The 21,399-nt window shown below is 37.1% G+C and overlaps 1 protein-coding gene across 1 annotated transcript in view; it reads left to right on the forward strand.

The window, feature by feature from the left end:
- The window catches only part of LOC104626040 (apolipoprotein B-100-like), a 36,751-nt gene extending 16,976 nt beyond the window's left edge, over nucleotides 1-19,775 (forward strand). Inside the window, 12 exon segments of the mRNA XM_010293851.1 lie at nucleotides 483-708; nucleotides 936-1,057; nucleotides 1,647-1,857; nucleotides 3,131-3,306; nucleotides 3,441-3,628; nucleotides 3,890-4,035; nucleotides 5,660-6,036; nucleotides 6,964-14,532; nucleotides 15,326-15,440; nucleotides 16,255-16,438; nucleotides 17,521-19,019; nucleotides 19,021-19,775. Of these exon segments, the coding sequence (XP_010292153.1) occupies nucleotides 483-708; nucleotides 936-1,057; nucleotides 1,647-1,857; nucleotides 3,131-3,306; nucleotides 3,441-3,628; nucleotides 3,890-4,035; nucleotides 5,660-6,036; nucleotides 6,964-14,532; nucleotides 15,326-15,440; nucleotides 16,255-16,438; nucleotides 17,521-19,019; nucleotides 19,021-19,321 (11,114 nt within the window). The 3' untranslated portion in view covers nucleotides 19,322-19,775.
- Nucleotides 19,776-21,399: the final 1,624 nt, after the last annotated feature.

Here is a 21,399-nt window from a genome sequence, read left to right on the forward strand (position 1 = left end):
TCCTCAGTATCAGGTAATGAGAACTGAATGACAACTTTCAAGGCTATGTTCTTCCCTTCTCTTCTTGGTTTTTATTGTAATGGAATTGAGAGGCTAGGGGAAGCATGAAGAAATTTTCAGTTCGGAAAAATCCCAGACATTGTAAAACTGGGATAACTTGTTTTGTAAGATAAGCCAATAGCCCAGATAAGCGTCAACTGGGAGTCATGGCTTACAGATTCTTTAATTGTCACTGTTTTTTGAAATTTTCAACAAGACTCATACCATTTCCTTTTTTTTTTCTTTCACATAAAATTATTATAATAACAATGCTTATTTTTAGGTTTAATTTAAATGAACTACTAACATTAATTTTAGAGAATTATAGTTATCAATAATAATAAAATACTTGATCATTTAACCACCAAATGTTATTTCATTAAGACCCTACCTTAAGAAGTGATTTTTATTCAGAAAATAACCTTGTTAACAGGACAATGTCTGTACACCTGTCTTGGGAATAAATGGCTCACTTTTCTGTTCCAGCAATACACTACATTTGGTGTCTTCAGCCAAAACTGAAGAGATTCCACCTCTGATCGAGAACCGAGAAACCTGGACTTCTTGCAAGCCTTTCATTCCTGGCCTAAATTTCTGCTCCAAATTATTGTACTCTAATGCCAGTGCCACAGAAGCAGCTCCATATTATCCCTTGACTGGAGAATCCAGGTAAGTCATATCAGCTTTAACTATGTTTATTTTGTGTTAACTAACCTTCCCTCTTAGGGCTTAGTATCTACAGTAACCTGTCACATGAAGCTTACCTTTAAAAATCTTTAAAAATCGACTAGTAGGATCTGGTCAGAAAGAGAGCTCTTGAGAACTGTATGATTCCTCCTGTTTGTGGTCATGGACAAAATGGTTATTTGCAATATATTTGTTTACTCCTTCCTTAGACTTGAAGTTGAAATAGTGTCCACAGGTGAAGTGAAGGAATACTCTGCAAGTGCAAACTATGACCTGCAGAGAGAGGGAAATGACCTGATAGACACCTTAAAGTTTGGTGTCCAAGCAGAAGGTAAGAGTCTGAAAAAGCAATATGATTTACCTCAGTTTTGAACTGTGTCATTTAATGGGAAAAAAAAATTGTATGAATAAATCATAATAGAATTTTTAACAGTATGAAATAGAATAGCATTTTCACACCCAAATAGGCCAACATTTTAACTCGCATTTCATTATATGTATGCAATGCCAGTGCAAGATTTTCATGATCAGATGATGATTTTGTATCCCAAAAATCTTTACGCATGATTTAAATAAAAGTGTGATGTTGGTGAATGGAAGCAAGGAAAAAGAGAAGTCAATGGGTTCTATATAAGCAAGAGAAAAGTATAATTTCTGATGAAATATGGAAGTAAAGCATAGGAATTGAGAAGAACTGCATAAACAGCAAATTTTTCAAAGGGAGAATCTGTGAGATGGCAAATTTACGTAACAAAAGTAGCAACGGGATTAGTGGATCAACCCACAGCATGATTCATCAAAGGTTACTTTAGCTCTTCAGGGTGATACAATTTCCAGTTGATCCTTTTTTATTCTCCTTTTAAGAAAAGTCCAAACAGATTCTATAGTCAGGAATAACAGAAGTATATTATATTTTCCAGGTTTAAAGCAGCATGAGGCCACATTGACCTTCAGGTACAACAGAGACAGAAAGATTTTGACCAGTGATGTCCACATTCCAGATGTTGATGTTGACTTCGGTACAAACTTCAGAATTACTGATGAATCCATTCCTGGGAAGAAAGCATATACCTTTGTCTTAGACTTTAACAACAAGAAGATTTCTGAAGTTACTCTTACTGGCCACATAAGGTAACTCAGAAAACAACTTAGGCTTTTACAGATACCTTTGAATAAGATAGCCGAAGGTTTTATTGAAGGTAGAAAATTTTGGAAATTTTATCCCATTTTGGAGAAATTGCTTATATAGAGAGACATATAAACTTGTAATTCAAACCCTCTTTAAAAACCCTTCAAGTATTTTATTTGTAATACATCATATATACATCAAATAAATACATCTAATACACCAACTGATGTTACCTACTAGATGTATATATATAACTTGTATTACAAGTTCCTTGAGCTAGTTCTTCCATGTTTGCACACACATGACTACAAGAATGACATTGTAATAGTGTTATTGCAGGTGTGATAAACCAAGGATATAAACAAGGCAAGGTTTGTTCAGAGAGGTATTATCTTTTACTGGGTATGTTTGGCTCTAAAAAAAGTTATTACATCTCCCCATGAAGAAATCTAATGGCACTCAATAAGCAACAAAACCAAAAATAACTGAGAGCTTCCTGTAAAAATTCCCACGCTGCATGATGAGAATATTTCCGGGAACATCTACAGGGGAGCTAACAAAAATGTTCAGCCTGCCAGGGTTTCTAAAATTGTCTGCCTCACAAGCCCATAGTGAAATGAGCTGATCACATTCTTTAATAAACCTCAATCTTCCATGGAATTCTGTGATCTTGATGGTGCCCCGGGGAGTCTTTGTCTTTGCTGTTCATGCAGAATTGCCTCTGATATCAGTGGGAGCTTTGGACAGATGTCAGGGACCTCAATTCCCTTTCATGTGCACTAACATAATATTAGAAGTTTGCTCAAGTCAACAAAGTTACAGAGATATAAAATAAATGTGAATCAAGGAAAATGAAACCCAGTGGCATAATATGTTTTGTCAAGTGTTTTGTTTCTGTGTGATTCATGGCCACAGTCTGTATCCTTAGTAGAGAATTCAGCTTGAGTAAGGAGTTCAGAATTTTGTTCAGGTACAACTTTACCAAGACAAGTATTATTTCCATCCATTTCAATATTATGATACTAATCCAGAATTATTATTGTGCGTATCTGCACAGTAGCATTATAATAAATTACCATAGGTTTCCCAAAGTAACTAGCAGAAGATGAAAACATTCACTGAAGTGGAACAAAGTTTACAACTGCGAGTCAATCTATTCTTTATGACACCTATTATGCCTTTACTATAGATTTAAATGCTGAAATTGCTCCTGAAACATTAGTGAAAAAGTAGAGTGAAATGTTTTGTATTGACCTTTATTTTTTGCTTTCACAGATATGCTGGAATGGAAGAGGCAATGTTAAGAGGCGCCATTTCTATTCCTCGCCTGCAAACCGAACTTAGAACTGAAGCATTGGTTAATTATTCACCAACCAAAGGATATCTTCAGATGAGCTCAGCTGCAACAACTCATGGAAACTCAATTTCAGAAAGAGTTCTTCTCAGATATGGTAGGAGTAAAAACATGATCCACATGTACAACCTGTAAATTTAAGCATCTTGTTATATTAGTTTATAGTATATCACTAAATAGAAAAAGAATATTACTAATTTTACCCTTTTCTGTTAAATTAATGATTTTCAGATTCTGAGAAAGTTGAGCTAGAGTGGAATTCAGGTGCCAGTGCTGCTGTGAAAAAAATGTCTTCTGGCTTCCCAGTTGACTTCTCAGACTACCCAAAAACTTTAGAGAAGCATGCCAATGAACTGCTGGATCGGAAAGTGGCTCATACAGATATGACACTGCGACATATTGTGTCACAATTTATCGTGGTATGTTTCAACCTACAGTAGATATTACAGCTTGACCAAATAGCTCTGATGGATTCTGGCCTCCCCCGTGGAAGCCAAAATGGGAACTACTTGTAAAAGCACTCATCCGATTGAATAAGATGTTTATTTCCAACTTCCATTGAATCAGTCACTTTAGGGCTTGGTATATGGTATATGGTTAGTTACAATGGCTTTCAGGTAACTTACTGGGAAGTCTTAAAACTTGTTATTTACTTTGAAAAACTTGTCTCCTCATTGCAGGCAACCAACACCTGGTTGCAAAAGGCATCAAAAGATGTCCCCTATGCCCAGACTCTGCAAGACAAACTAAGTGGACTGCAGGAACTGAACATTCAGAAAATTAACCTGCCTGTTATCACCATTCCTGAAGAACTTTTCTTGAAAAGGTAAGGAGATAAATTAGGATAGTCACACAGGAAACTGAAAATAGGTATTTGTTCATGTTGTGCTATTTTATTTTACTTTGTTTTATAAAACAGCAGTATATGACTATATCCTTAAGTATTGTGTTACATAATAATGAGAACTGAACAAAAATACAGTGTTTGACAATCTTTAAGCCACAGAACTAATGAAGCCAGGTTTCCCATGGATTTGTGTCCTGTATCCTTACAGACCCTTTATCTTTGTCCATACCCTAATATCTCTACTTTTTCCTGTGGAGTCCTATGAGACATTTCTTCGCCTTCCCCTACTCATACTGGTTGACCTCCACCGATATATAGTACCCTGACCTCTTCCCATGTCTGACTCCATCTGTCAACTTGCTCAGAGGCAACACATGCCATGGTTGTCCACACAGGGACTGGATGCTTGCCCTAGTTTGGGCCCATCTCCTCCCCCTAATAAAGAGTTTCACAGAACTTGCATGAATGTAATTACCCTTGAGGCTTTTACCCTTCTGTCAAATTTGATAGAAATCCTCCAATATGTTAAATATTTCTAAAAAGTAGGGTTAGACAAACAAAAGAGAGAATTGAAGGCAGATAAATAGTATATTTCTTCTGTTTATAGGAAATTAAACTCTAAGCCAGCCAGAGTGGATCTAAACTGAAAAATGCTCATGCACCTGCCAGGATTTGCTCTCATTTACAGTTCCTAGCACATATTGTTCTTGCCATTTACTGTTTATGTTACATTGCTGCTCTGCCTGTGCATAAGAATTCAAGGAACAGTGTTGTGTGGTAGTATCTTCAGAATATACCCACAAATACCACTGTGATCAATAGAAACATGTCTGTATAGTTTTCCTATGAGCTCAGGAAATATTGATGGCTGAAACGAATGTGAAGGACAAGAGAAGCTAGTGTAAGATTGGACTACAAAAACAGATGGAGAACAGTCTTGCATTTTATCTCTCTTAGCGCTGTTTTTCCATGTACTATCCTTCACTGTGGTAATATGAAACCGTATGTTAATGACACACTTCTCTATTGCTTCTATTGTGTTTCTAAGCTAAGTATAAGCAAGGAAAAAATGGGTTTTCTCCTATGTTCTTGTCAACAGTGCACATAATAATAGGAATTTCTACTGCTCTGTCATGTTGCTTTTTTAATCATTTGATGTAAAGGAACACATTTCAAAAATGTTTCCTTAATTTTCATCTTAGGATATAGCTGTAAGAGGAAAAAAGAAGATTTTGTAGTATAAAAGACCAGTTGGGCAAATAAGAAAAAAATCTGTGCCAGCTTATTGTTCATGCACAAATTAAGGCCAAGTTTCCTCCTGTTTTGCTGCTTTTGCGATTACAATTTTTTCCCACAAGCTTTTCAGATGACAAGCCATTTCTTCCAAATGGTTAGTTTTAGATATTTTTATTCAGAATAAAATAAATGCTGAATATTTGGATGAAACTTTTGAAAAGCTTATAATCAGAAAGATAAGATGTCTAAGGACGTTGATGTAAGCATGTGAGTAAGCTCAGTATCATAGGAATAGCAGGAATCATAGAAATTTCTGTATATGCTTCATGGACTTACAGTTTCTAATAGAGTCACTTTTATTTTCTAGTGAAGGCCGGATCAGATACAGCTTAAATAAAAAGAGTTTTATAATTAATATCCCGTTGCCATTCGGTGGAAGATCATCCCATGACATAAGGGTGCCACAGACTGTTAAAACACTGCCTCTGGTAATGGAGTCAATGGGAATAAGTGTGCCATCTCGGGAATACAGAATCCCAGCGTTTACTGTTCCAGAATCCTATCCTCTTCGTGTGCCTTTACTTGGCACTTTAGAGGTCTCTGCCAATGTGTACAGCAACTATTACAACTGGACAGCAGCATACTCTTTGGCTAACAGCACCACAGAGAAAGCATCCGGCATAAGAACTACTTATACCACGAGTGCTGATTCAGTTTTTGAGCTACTTTCCTACAGTGTGAGAGGTAAGAATGTGTGCTAATACTGCAGTGTTGGCAAAACTATTTTAATGACTTTATTTTCCATGTATCAGGTACAGCACATTCATTTTCCTGTTGCTTATTTAAAGAAAGGTAGTGTATAATCCAGAATCACTTTCTCTTTGTTTTTAAAGATATTATGTGAGTCTGTTTATTTAGGCACTAAAGTTGAAGTCAGTTTAATTCAATAAAGACTTTTAAGGTCCATATTTTCCTGGATATTCCCTACTGAAGAAAAAGTCCTTAAAAACTAGGCATGATTCTACAAACACTTGTGTATCTGACAAGTCAAGTGTTTCAAAATCAGGTGTGCACATATATGTGTAGCTATGCCCACAGTTTTTTTCTCGCTCTTATTTATGTATGTAGATATATAATTCTTTTTTATCATTTATATGTGTCCATATACTGTCATAACTACATAGCAGTTATCCCGAACTCAGACTGGATAGGTCTCAAGTTAGTTTAAGTTAGTTCCTCTAAAATTGCAGTTTGATTTCTCAAATTGCAAAAGGACAAGCTAACTTCAGTCTTTTCTAAACTCCCCAGCACAAATGAAGTATGATAAAGAAAACATTAAAAAAAAAACAGGAATATTGCATATGGGTTTTTTTGAGAGTCCATCTTCTTAATTTAAGTTTAAAACGACATAACTTGGTGTAGTTTTACATAATTATATTTAGGAGAGTAGTGTAGAGATTTAGTTCAAAACTTTAGGCCCAAATATCAAAATAATAACAATTTTTACAGAAATATTCAGGATTTACCAAAACATTTTGGCTTTAGAGCAAAATGGTATAATAACAGTAATTGCAGTTTAAGCAGTAACATAAAACTTAGTGGCATCAGGCAAAGTCTTAAAGGCAAAAAGGTATAAATTACACTGTTATCTTTTGTCTCCTCCTATTTCAGGTTCTGGAGAAGCATCATATAATAGAAATGGATTCACCTGTGCATATGAAAATCACCTGAAGCACAGACTCTTAACATCAGATTTTAAGTTGGCCAGGACAAAGAGTTACGAACCTAGTCCAGTTGCAAACTACACCATATCACTTACGGCATCCAGTACTCTGGGTCCTCAGCTTTCATTTTCCAGTGATATTGTTTCTGAAAAGACAAATAACATGAATATCAATAACATCAAGATGGAAGGGCAGCTGGAAGTGGCTTCTGTCATTGCAAGAAGCATTTACACTCTGTCAAGCTCATACAATGAAAAGAGACGGGTTTTAGAAGGAAAATCAAATCTGAAGTTGGATTCTTCTTACCTTCAGGCTACCAATCAGATATCTGGCAGATACAGTGATGATTTATTTTCCATTTCTTCAGTTTCTGATGTACAAAGTGGACTATTAAAGAACACAGCTTCACTGAAGTATGAAAACAGCCAGCTGAAGATAACATCTGAAACAAATGGGAGGTATCGACATATTGCAGGTGTCAATAAGCTTGAATTAATTTTGTCAAAGAAGATGGCAGCACTTCGATCTGAGTACCAAGCCACTTACAAGCAAACCCAGTATTATGCCTTGTTTGCAGGTTCTCTCAATTCTCAGGATCTTGTTTTCAACACTGATATTTCTATGACTGATCAAAGGAATCGAGCCGCACATAAGTCATCACTCAATGTAAATCAGTATGGTCTAGCCAGCAGCGCAACCACAAATGTGCAGTTTAGTCCACTGACAATGCAGAGTGAAATGAATGCCAAACTTGATACTGCTGGAGGCTCCATGTCACTATCCTCTTCTGGGCGCTATGGTAAAAACAATGCAAAATTCAATCTAGGTGGAAGAGTGAGCCTAACGGAAATAACGCTGGGAAGTGAATATCAGAGTACGGTTCTGGGTATGGACAACAAACACGTTTTAAACTTCAGAGTTAATAGAGAAGGACTCAAGTTTTCAAATAATTTGCAAGGTTCGTTCAAAGAGATTAAGTTGGAGTACACAAATGACTTGAATATTCCTGGCTTATCCTTAACATTTGCTTCGAAGTTAGACAACAGCTTCAGCTTTGACAAGTTCCACAAGCATATTTTTGACCTACAACTGCAGCCTAGCTCACTTACAGCTAAACTGAGCAATAATATTAAATACACTAAAACAGAAGTTTCCAACAAAGCAGAACTGCTTCTTGAGCCTCTGAAGCTGAACTTGGGTGGCAATGTCAGAGGAGCCTATGGAGCGGATGAAATCAGGCATACATACACCATTACGTATGCTGATCTAGCTGCAAACTTTAAAACAGATACAGTCGCAAATGTTCAAGGCACAGCAGTGAGTCACAGAGTTAATCTGAATGTGGCAGGACTTGCTTCCTCAGTTACTATGAACACAGACTGTGATTCCAAATCTCTCCGTTTCAGCAATGTTGTGCGTTCCACTATGGCCCCATTTGCTATCACTGCTGACGTACGTACCAATGGTAACGGAAAGCTGATTGCCATGGGTGAACACACAGCAGACCTCTACAGCAAATTCCTGTTTAAAGCAGAGCCTCTTGCTTTCACTTTCTCCCATGATTACAGAGGATCGACCAGTCACAGCTTGAAGTATAGAGGAAGATACACTACCCTGCTTGATAACAAAGTTCATATGCTTTTTACTCCATCAGAGCAGTCAAGTGCTTGGAAGCTGAAAAGTCAGCTAAATAATAATGTATATTCACAAGATCTCAGTGCTTACAATGATGCAGAAAAGACTGGTATGGAACTTAGCGGAAGAGCTTTAGCAGATCTCTCTGTAATGGATACATCAGTTATACTACCATTCACATCTGAAGAAGTTAATTTAATTGATGTATTGGGCCTCAGGGGCAGTGTGTCAGAGCCTCAAGAATTCATCATCTCTGGCTTTGTGAAGTATGACAAAAATAAAGATATGCATGTCATAAACCTACCGTTTTTGGAACATTTGCCAGTTTATTTTGAACAAATCAGAGGCACCATTCTATCCACACTGCAGGCCATACAAAGTTACCTGAAGAACATTAACATAGAACAACATATGAGAAAATACAAGGCAACTTTGGATAAACTCCCACAGCACATTAATGATTATATGGACAAATTAGATATGAAAGGTAGAGTTAGCAGCATGAAAAATAATTTGATTGCTTTCACAAAGGACTACAGAATAACGTCTGATGATCTCCAAGTTATGCTGGAAAAAGCCATGGACAATCTTCAAGAAATACTGTCTCAGCTGCAGGTCTACGTGATACAAATTGAGCAATACATCAAAGATCGCTATGAGCAATATGACATTAAAGCACTTATTGCACAGCTTCTTGACCAAATAGTTGAAACAATGACAGCTCTAGATAACAAGTATAAGATAAGAATGACTGTAGTTGACACTATTCAAAAATTGCAATTTTTTTTCCGCCAGTATTATCCTAGCAAAATTGGAAGCAGCACTTTGGCTTGGATTAAAAATGTAGATGATGAGTACAGGATAACAGCTAGGATACAGGAAAACCTAGAACAACTCAAGATTCAAATTCAGAATATTGATGTCAGACGCATTGCAGAAAATTTGAAACAGCAGGTTAAAGCATTTGATACTAAAGAAGTTTTAGAAAAATTGAAGCACTCATTACCAATTGAAAAAATTAATGATGTTCTTGAACAAATCAAAGACTTTATTCTGAATTGGATGGAGGAGTATGAAGTGTCCGAGAAGATCAGCGTTTTCCGAGGTCATATACACAAATTGATTGTAAAATATGAAATTGATAAGCAGGTATATTTTTTAATGGACAGAATGATAGAACTGCTTAACCAGTACAGAATAAAAGAAACTGTCCAGAAACTGACTGTCTACCTGAAAAATATTGATGTCAAGTCATGCTTTGATAAAGCTGTTGCTCTTGTTGATGATGCTGTCAAGAAAGTGCAAACCTTTGATTATGAAATGATGATAAAGGAAATAAACAAGCTGCTTGACATGGTTATTAGAAAGCTCAAGTCTTTTGACTATAACCAGTTTGTTGATGATACAAATAACAAAATCCGAGAAGTGACCCAGAAAATAAATGAGGAACTCAGAAATCTAGAACTTCCACAGAAAGCAGAAGCACTGAAACAGTATATGAGAGATTTTAGAGCTGTGATTTCAAAATACATGGAACAACTAAGGGACAGCAAGCTTGTTGCAATAATTAACTGGTTCAAGGAGCTCATAAACTCAACAACATTCGCTAATCTGAAAGCCAAGGTAAATGAACAACTGGAAGACCTGCGAGAGAGGATTTCTGAAATGGATATTTCCCAGGAATTCCAGTGGTATCTTCAGAAGATAAGCCAATTCTACAATTCTGTTGTCATATACATTTCTGACCAGTGGAACATAGCTTTTAAGAAAATTGTTGCTTTGGCTGAAGGCTATGATCTAAGAAATTGGGCTGAAAATTTAAACCAGTTTGTTGAAACAGGATTTAAAGTCCCTGAAATCAGAACTGTTATAGTCACTATACCTGCCTTTGAAGTTAGTCTCCGAAGCCTTCGGGAAGCAACATTTCGAACACCAGACTTCATTGTTCCACTGACTGATCTGCATATCCCCTCCTATGAGATAAATTTCAAGAGACTAAACGACATGAAAATCCCAATGAAATTTACTACCCCAGAATTTACAGTTCTAAATACCTTTAAAGTGCCTTCCTATACAATTGACTTGAATGAGATAAAACTGCAGATTGTGAGGACAATGGACAAACTCATGTCTGGTGAATTCCAGTTGCCAGCAATTGAACTGTATTTTAAAGATCTGAAGATGAGAGATATGCCTTTTTCTGACATTTCTTTCCCAGAAATACAAATGCCTCAGTTTCAAATACCAGAATTATTGGTTCCAAAGCTAAATCTAAATGAGATCCAAATTCCTAACATGAAGATACCAGACTTCCAGCTTCCACGAATCCCACATGCTGTGACTGTCCCTACATTTGGCAAATTGTCTGGTGCTTTCAGAGTCACCTCTCCATTCTTTACACTGTCTGCACAAGCTGAGGTTCATAATACTACAACATCTGCAAACAGTCCAGAATTTGTGACCTCCCTTTCAGCTCAAACAACATCCAAATTAGACTTCTTAGTTTTTAGTGTTATTGCAGATTCACGTCTCTTGGCCCCTGACATGAAGCAGCTGAACCTTAAAAATTCCATGAAGGTCAACCACAGGTTCCTTAAAGTTGACCACACCAATGAAGTGGTATTTTTAGGGACTTCAGTAGAAGGTGAAGCTGAAACTAAAGCAAATTTATATACAATGAAAAATTCAATAGAACTACAGAATAATTTAATGGTCAAACTGCAAAGAAAAATTCAAATACAGAGTGGAACAGCATATTCCCACAGACTGAATATTCCACAGGCTGGTTTCTCCAGCCAGGCTGATCTGGTCAATAATATGACAACAGAGGTAGAAGCAGGACACATATCATTTACCTCCACTGGCAAAGGAAACTGGAAATGGGCTTCTCCTAATTTCTCTGACGAAGGCACTCATGATTCACATGCCACTTTCAGGGTTGAGGGCCCCATTATTACATTTTCTGCCAACAACAGAATAAATGATAAATACCTGAAAGTCAACCAAGCTATGAAATATGAATGTGGTTTCCTAAATTATGCAACACTTCAGATTCAGTCTGAAATTGAGTCGCAGCGTGTGGGACGTAGCATCCTGAATGTGAAAGGCACAGGACAGCTTGGAGGAATGAAAGTAGAACTAACAGGCTCTCACAATGCTCGGCTCAATGGACGGATTACTGGTACTGTAAATAATGGTGTTTCCTTCTTGGCACAGCCTTTTGAAATTCGTCTATTAACAAACAATGATGGAAATGTGAAAATCAGCTTCCCAATGAAACTGACTGGCAAAATTGACTTCCTGAATAACTACGGTTTTGCACTCAGTTCCTCTGTTCAGCAGGTCAGCTGGCAGGCTACTGGCAGGTTCAATCAATACAGGTATTCCCATAATATATCTGCTGGCAACAATGATGACAGAATTGAAGCTCATGTTGAAATGAATGGAGATGCCAACCTGGACTTCCTCAATATTCCTCTAACCATTCCTCAGCTTCAGGTTCCCTACAATCCTCAGCTAAAAGATTATTCACTGTGGGAACAGGTGGGCCTGAAGGATTTATTGAAGACAACAAGACAATCCTTTGATTTAAATTTGAATGCTCGGTATGAGAAAAACAAAGACATGCATGTAATCCCACTTCCTTTAGCGGCAGTGCATGAAGCACTTAATAAATACATAATTTTCTTCAACAAATATTTTGAGAGAGGAAGAAACACCGCTTTAGATTTTCTCACAAAGTCATATAATGAAGCCAGAACAAAATTTGACAAATACAAAATACAGACATCACTGAACAAACTACCACGGACCTTCAGGATTCCAGGATACACCATTCCAATTGTGAATATTGAGGTTTCTCCTTTTACTGCTGAGATGCCAGCCTTTGGTTACATGCTGCCAAAAGAAATAAGCACAACAGGATTCACAGTCCCATTTATTGGCTTTTCTGTACCATCTTACACACTAGTCTTACCTTCTCTGGAGCTTCCAGTCCTTCATGTCCCACAGGATCTACGCACTCTAAAGCTTCCTAGATTCAGAATCAACAGCCCATCAAACCACATCTTAATTCCTGCCATGGGAAACATTACTTATGACTTCTCATTTAAATCCAGTGTGATCACTTTAACTGCAAATGCCGGGCTGTTCAATCAGTCAGATATTGCAGGGCAGCTCAGTGTCTCATCCTCCTCTGTCATGGATGCACTGCAGTTTAAGCTGGATGGTTCAACAAGTTTGACAAGAAAAAGGGGGTTGAAACTGGCCACAGCATTGTCCCTGAGTAATAACAAATATCTAGGAGGAAATCATGACAGCACTATTAGTCTCACAAAGAGGAACATGGAAGCTTCAGTAGCAACAAATGCAGAAATCAACACACCAGTTTTAAAAATGAATTTTAGCCAAGAACTTTCTGGAAATACTAAGTCTAAACCCACTCTTTCCTCAGGGCTAAAATTAATATATGATTTTAATACTCCTAAATATGGCACCAGTGCTAAGGGAGGAATTGCTCACAAACTTGCTTTGGAGAGTCTTACATCTTACATATCAGTAGAAACTTCTACAAATGGAGATATTGATGGAGTATTTTACACTGGAAATGCATTTTCTGGAAGTATAGACCATGAGGCAAACACCTATCTGAATGCTAATGGAGCTCGGTCATCTCTCAAGCTTGAGGCCCACTCCAAAGCAGATGGACTCTGGAACAGTGAAATGAAAGAAATACTTGCAGTGGAAGCATCTACCCATCGTGTGTATGCAGTCTGGGAGCACCATGGGAAGAACTATGCACGATATACACCTCTTTTCACAACAACAGGGGCTCAGAGATGCAAAGCAACCTTAGAACTGGCTCCTTGGGGTATATCAGCAGATCTTCACATTCATGCCACTCAGCCAAATTCCTTCCTGGACACAGCCTCAGTTAATCAAGTTGTTGTAGTGAAAATCAGTACTGCAAGTCAGAAAGTTGGCTGGAAGGGTGAAGGCCAAATTCAGTCATTGTCTCTCAGTCATGATATGCAGGTATCAAATGAAAAATCAAAGGCAAAGTTTGATATTTCTGGATCTTTGGAAGGATACATGGACTTCCTCAAAAACATAAAGTGTCCCATTGCTGAGAAGAGCTTATGGGATATCTTGAAGTTGGACGTCACTACCAGTGCGAACAGAAAACAGTATTTAAATGGTTCAGCTTCCCTCGTATACACAAAGAGTGATGATGGTTACTTTTTCCCCATACCTGTGAATAAGCTGACTGATGGCTTCACTTTCAGTATTCCTGAGTTACACCTAAAGGCTCCAAGCCCTGTTCTCAGCACTCCAGAGTTCAGAGTTCCTTTCACCACTCTCCAGGTCCCAGCATACACCATTGACTTGCGCAACATAAAAATTCCACAGACGCTAAAAACAATGCCATTTGATGTCAATTTACCCACACTGCCAAAACTAAGATTCCCCAAAGTGGATATAGGAGCCAATTATATTACATTAGAAGAATATAAAATACCATATTTTGAGATGACAATACCTGAATACCAAATTACTGTGTCTCAATTTACTCTTCCAAAGAGTATTTCTCTTGGCAGTTTCCATGTAGATCTGGATGAAGTAGCTAATAAGATTGCGGATTTTGATCTGCCTACAATCACAATTCCTGAACAGAACATTGAGATCCCCCCTCTCAAAATATCCTTGCCTGCTGGAATTTACATCCCATCATTTGGTGCCTTGACTGGATCTTTCAAAGTTGCTTCCCCTTTGTACAATGTCACCTGGAGAACAGACTTAACAAACAAAAAGGACTCTTTCGAGCAGTCCATTGACTCTACCTGTAGCTCAACATTGCAGTTCCTGGAATATGACTTGAATGGTAAGACTTTAAAATTCTATATGCCACAATTCTGGGGGAAATACTGTATACTGGGGTTTTTCAGATTTTCTTTTTCCCAGCACTTTGCATATGAAGGTGTTTTTGTCTGTTTAGCATTGACATTAGATTATACTTCTTTTACCATCAGCACCATTTTTTCATAAATTATTATCAGAGCCTCAGTCAGTCACCCTGAAGGCTAATGTCTATATGTATATAAAAATAATGGTATACTGTGAAAAAAAATTGAAGTGTGTAGCAGCTTCTTATTTTAAATTGTTAACAACATAACATTCCCCCATTACCTACGATAATACATGTAAAGAAGAGAAATCTGGCTGACTTTTTATCTGATTCAGTTCAGATAAGAAATACCTATCTTTTTCCTTAGGAACTAAGCATATTTAATTTCAAAAATTATTTCAACTCAGAAAACTCTAGAGTCCCATATATCATTGAGTTCTAGACTTTATAATAATACTAGAAATATACATCAGGATAAAATTCTAAACTCTCAAGAAATCAGAATTCTTATTTATGATCTGCATGAATGCAAAATGTTATATCCATGTTGTTCTAATATAGAGAAAAAAATAATTTTAAAATACTCTGGTTGAACAAATATTTTCATATCCTTTTATTTGGGGCATTATGGGCATTAGTTTCTTGATGTGTAATTTTACATATTACTGAAATGCCCCACAGCTAGCCATCTAACATACAACCGGATATGTACTTTGTATTGTTTGCTGGTCAGTTCTGGAAGTACACACATTTGAAATCTTTTTCACAGTTGTTTCAAACTACAAATATGAAGAAGGTATGTTTGTTATGAAGACAACTGGCAGCTTTTCACATCGTGACATGAGTGCAAACTACAAGGAAGATCTTACTCTTTCGGGAATTAGGTAAAGATTTGCTCTAATAATACAATTTATAATAGACAAAATTTCCGTTGGTATATTATTGCTTTGGTCTCTCATGCCCCAGAGTGCTTTGCTGTAATTAATAAGAACCTATGTAGCTATGCTGTCATTATAGTCTGTGCCTTTTCCTGCTTGAGATGCCTGGAAAGCTGTTCCCCTTCAGCATTTCTAGGATAGCTTTTTTCAGCAGCCCCATTTCAGAAAACTGCTGAGATATAAATACAGTATTTTATCATGAGAGCAGTTCTAGATCTGACCATCAACATAGTGTGTTTTTTTTAAGTGGATCCCTCTGTCACCACAAGCCATTGAAGAATAATTTTTATTCACAAGTACCGGTACTAGGGATTGCAGAGTTGGCCTTCTAACTGCCTGTTTTGATCTGCAAGTGTCGTGTTGATATATCCAAGGGACAGAGTCTGTGAAGGCAAGTACAAATGCAGAGAAAAAATACTGCCTGTACTTGTGTTGGTGGAAAACACTGCACTCAGCTGGTAGAAGTCTGTAGAAAGCTGACAATGATACAGCTACAGGTCTTGTTTTGCTGCTCTATTTTAATGAAAATTTTCAGCAGAGGTCAATATCGTTTTGTCTAAAGCAGGAAAACTGGAGGCATGTGAATTAGGCTAAATCCTAAGAAACGTGGATAGTGAAACCCTACATTTTCTTTTGGTGATGAAAGCATTGTTTACATACATAAATATATAAAATAGTAGGTGGTATTGTATTTAGACATACTGCATTGGGCTTGTGCTTTGTGCATTCCTTCATAGCTGGGTATTCACTCTTGTTGTAGAGTCATGGACAACACTGCGTCACTAGACATCATCAGCCCAACTTTTACAGATGTTCATATGCATTATCAAGAGACTGACAAGAGCTTATCCGGCTCGGTGTCTTCACCCGCTGCTGGGACCTTGGGCTATGTCATTGAAATGGACACTGACATTCTCACAGCGAAAGTTTACTACCGAACTCAGGTAAGCTTGATATGAGCAATAAAAAGCAAAAAGTTTGGGTGTGGTCAGAGGAAAAGTTCCCTTTTAAAGATTGTATATGTTTATATTAAGACATAAATTAACCACCCTTTGTCTAAAGAAAAAGTATATTATCAGTAATTAAAGTTTTTGTTTCCTATACTGGCCTTTCCAATACTAAAAGTAGCATGTGTACGAAGAGGCTGTTTCAGCTCCTCCACACAGTTAATTCTGCCCTCTCCTATGATCAAGAAGACACACCCACTGAAAGTACAAAGACAGTTTTAGATAAGCAACCCATCAGGTTCAATGTATACCCATCAGGCTACTTACAATTACTCAAAAGTGCCCATTATAGGAATCGGGCCACTGGAAGCGGTCAGACCATCTGTAGAGTGCCTTTTTTAATTCATTAATGTATCACAATACATTATGAGAATTAAAAACCTTACTAGATTTGCTAACAAATCATGCTATTATTATTGGCATACTACAACAATTTCAAATTAAAATCTTACCTTCCAAAATGATACACTAATTTAGGAATCACAAGCAACTCATAATTCACTATTTACTACTGGAAAATTGTTTTATGCAAATAAATTGTCATTCAAATATCTTTAATTACTCTAAGTAACTCTTTAAACTGTCTCATTGATTTGAATGATTACAAAATGACATCCTCTAATATTTTCCTATGAAGAAAATGCTTTTTGAATTGACTTTAAATGATTTCAAGAATGAGTAGAAAGCTCATTTTCCCAAGTAATTCACATGCCTTATGAGACATGATAAGCATTTAATACAAAGGAAGGAAAAATCTTATTTGCAGTCAAATTTTAAAAAAGAACAGACTAATTTATGTTTGGAAGAGGCTCAAAGTAACTTTATACAATATAATTTCTTCCAAAATAACCTTTCAAGATGAGAGCAAACACACAGTAGACAAAAAATTGTACTGTATTTGTCCTAATATATAATAAAATTGAAGATGCAAAATGAGAATGTTGAAATACACTCATAAATAATACTGGATTTCTTTTATATACAAGCTACCTTTTTCTTATCCTGTTCTATATTTTCAGTCTGCTCCTCAGAGGGACATTGACATATTAAAAAGTGAGATATCCTTCAAGAAACCTGACCTGATTCAAATGAAATTCAACTGGAAAGAGGATGCTGTCAAAGACTTGCTACTTGGTCTAAAAGAAAAAGTACCTAAAATAACAAATGCAGTCTATAGGTATGTTAATCGGTACCATAAGGAGCATATGGGACTCGAAATTAGTGTTGCCACCTTAAAAATGAAAAATATAATGCAGAATAATGCTGACAAAGCATACACACTTGCTGTAAAACAAATAGATCAAATAGATGCTCAGTTTCGCACAGCTGCCAACGAGGCTTCTGGCAAATATCAGGACATGAAGGTCAAAGCTAGACAGATATATCGAAAAGCAGCAGATCAAGCTGAACAGTTTGACTATCAAAGAATAAAAGCACAGCTTTTGGATGCTACAATTGACATCATAGAAGAGTATCACAAGAGAATAAAACACCTAATTGACTCAGCCGTTGAATTCCTGAAAACCACGAAATTCCAGGTGCCTGGGCTGTCTGACAAGTACACTGGTGAAGAAATATACCTTATGACTACAGAGAAGGTAGCAAAAAATGCTGATTTGTGCCTTTCAAAACTTCAGGAGTACTTTGATGCCTTGATTGCAGCCATCAATGAATTGGAAGTCAGAGTTCCTGCTTCTGAAACAATTCTTAGAGGTCGTAATGTACTTGATCAAATTAAAGAAATGCTGAAACACTTGCAGGAAAAAATCAGGCAGACATTTGCTACTCTCCAGGAAGCTGACTTTGCAGGAAGGCTTAAGCAACTGAAACAAGTAGTGCAACAAGTTTTTCAGAAGGTAGAAGAAATGGTTAGAAGCTTGCAATCCAAGAATTTTGAAGACATCAAAGTCCAAACACAACAGATGTACAGAGATGCAATGGCTTCAGACTGTGCACAGAAACTGAGATCCTTGGCAGAAGATGTTAAAAGATACATTTCTCAGTTTAAAGATTTTAGCCAGAAGACATTCCAGGACCTTTCAGAAAAGCTGCACCAGCTGCTCCTCTATGTAAAGGCATTGCGGGAGGAATATTTTGATCCAACTACACTTGGATGGTCAGTGAAATACTATGAGGTGGAAGACAAGGTACTAGGATGGCTGAAGAATCTAATAGATACACTAGCAGATTGGCACAACAAATATGTTGGAGATCTTGCTGACTCAGTTACACGCCTGACAGACCAAGTAAGAGAATTGGTGGAAAACTACAGCCAGGAATATTATGACCTTATAACTGATATTGAAGGAAAAGGAAAACAGAAGGTCAAGGAGCTCTCATCTGCTGCTCAGGAAAAAATCCGATATTGGTCTGCAGCTGCTAAGAGGAAAATCGATGAACATAACAAACAAGTCAAAGAAAAACTCCAGGAGATCTATCGGCAGCTTAGTCATTCCCAAGAAAAGCTAGTCAGTGAGGCCAGAAGGTTAATTGATCTAACTATAGAAAATTACTCTGCAACGTTGGTTTGAGCAAGTAACAGCTGAGAGCATGAAGCAGTATATAGCTGTTCGTCAAGGAGAGCTTAGAATAGATGTGCCCAAGCCATTTGACTGGCAGTCCATTTACCAAATGCCCCAAAAAAGCAGAGAGGCACTCAGAAAAAAAGTGGAACTAACACGCACACTGATTCAGCAAGGCATTGAGCAAGGCTCCAGGAAATGGGAAGAAATGCAAAGATTCATTGACGAACAACTTGCCACTGACCAACTGAGTCTTCAGCAGATTGTGGAAAAAATACAGCAGCGCATAAAGACCTGAGTGTACATGCAGAAGAGAAGAAGTAGTAAGTTTGTACCACAATGTATTTAAAAATAACAGCAATCAGCATATTGGAGCTTCAGATAGATACTGTTTGAATCTGAATTTGTAAATGAAAACTGAATAACACTAGGTTATTTTAATAAGCTTAATAAGCAAATAAATGAGTTCTTTATTACATTTTTGTGTCATTCATTACAGCTACTTTTACTTGGACCATAGGGCTTAATCCAACAATTGTCAAGGTCAATGGGAAGTTTTTGCTTTGAATTCACTGTATGGTGGCTCGAGCCAATAATGTGCAATACATATTGTAAATAGTCACAAAAGCTATGGAATACACAGAATAAACAGGTTTTAAGATAAAGGTCACATTCGTAAGCCAGTTGAAGAACGACTTGGAAACACACAATTTCCCAGCAAGAAATAACTTCATAGATAAGTTTGGTAGAAAAAGAAGAATAAAAGAGCATGTACAAAAATATGAAGGAAAAAAAATGAATTCTGGAAATACTGTCAGAAAGTTAAAAAGAACATAGAAATACAAACATATATAGAAGTCTGACTCCTGGAAAACAGCAGATAATAATACCAATGTTCTGTTAAGAAAAATAAATTTATGCATGTATCAGTTTTCAGAAAACTATGCCAAGAATTTTAGATGGGTTTTCTTTCTACTGACTAATTTATGATTCAGAAACACAGGGTTTTCTTACCTGTTTTCCCATGATATTTCTGGTTTCACATGAAATTGTCTAACTTTTGCTTACCGTAAGTTTAGTTAACTGTCAGAGTTTCACTGTGAATGTCACTGTGACATCACTGTGTATGACAGGAGTCAAAAAGCTTTTCCCTCATTCTCCTAGGCTGAAGCCTAGACCTCACTTAAATGAATTCTCGATTTAAAGTTGAATTTAAATAATGTTGAAGAATTCACTCACAAAATAGGACTACTTTTGAGCAGAAAATGTGTGGACCTGTTATGGTTTATTTTCAGCTGTTGTATTACTATATAGATAGTCCTTGAGAAAGGCATGCTCAGGCTGAAGTAATGTTGCCTCTTTGAGAATAAACTCTTTAACAAACGGCACCAGAAATTTTGTGTCCATATCTGTTTTGATACAGTCAGTTCACTCTGTAATATGGTTGTTGCTTGTTCATTAATGGGGAAACAGACGTCTGGTTTCATCCCATGCTATGGCTGGTTACATGCATGAAGCAATGGAGCACCAGTTTACAAATACCCAAATAAGTTCTGCGGCAGCAGATACGTACTTACAGCACAGAGTAGCACCACACAAAGACGCTAGCTGAGGTCCTGGAAACTGGAGAGTCCAGTGCCCGTGTTGAGTTTATGCAGCAGTAATGCTCCCAACTCCACAGCTGGTCCATACATATCTAGCCAGATTTCAGAGCAAGTTAGGCTATACAACTTCAATATCCCCGTTGCCACATAATACTATTTCCCGCGTAAGTAAGTCTGCCAGTAATGATTTTTATCAGATGAGCTACATCAACACCAAAATTAGAACCCGACAAGCGTGGTAGTATACACACACCTATCTAGCTGTCAGCAGAATGGGCATCTCTTAGAAAGTAAGGTAAATTTGTTTTCTCGTTAGAGCTTTCAGCTGTCACAAATATAGCAATGATTCTCAGATAAAGAGATGAAGTAGTCCCCTGTGAATTGTAGAATAAAGAGTTTTCATTCTGAATAGAACTTATCTGCATATGTCACCCTGCCTGGGGGAACCAGAAGTATAAAAATCCCTGTTTACATGTCCTACTGAGTATCCCAGTAAATAAAGATGTTGGCTGCAGAGCCCTTTCACCTTCATTCACAAGGAAACTGAAGCCTATGGGTCATCTGATCTTTATTTGATGTCACATTGCACAACCCGTTTCCCTGAATTTCACAAATGTTTAAGCACAACCAGATTTCTCAGACACTGTCTGATTCTTGCTTCCCTTCATCATGACAAACAGCCCTGTAAAACCAAGGACAATAGAAGAAATTATAAAAGTTAAGGGGGAAGAGAGATTTAAAGTTTTGTTTTCTTTTGTTTTCCCCCTCATGG

This window comes from Phaethon lepturus, unplaced genomic scaffold, assembly GCF_000687285.1.
Source record: "Phaethon lepturus isolate BGI_N335 unplaced genomic scaffold, ASM68728v1 scaffold3009, whole genome shotgun sequence".
Taxonomy (NCBI): domain Eukaryota; kingdom Metazoa; phylum Chordata; class Aves; order Phaethontiformes; family Phaethontidae; genus Phaethon; species Phaethon lepturus.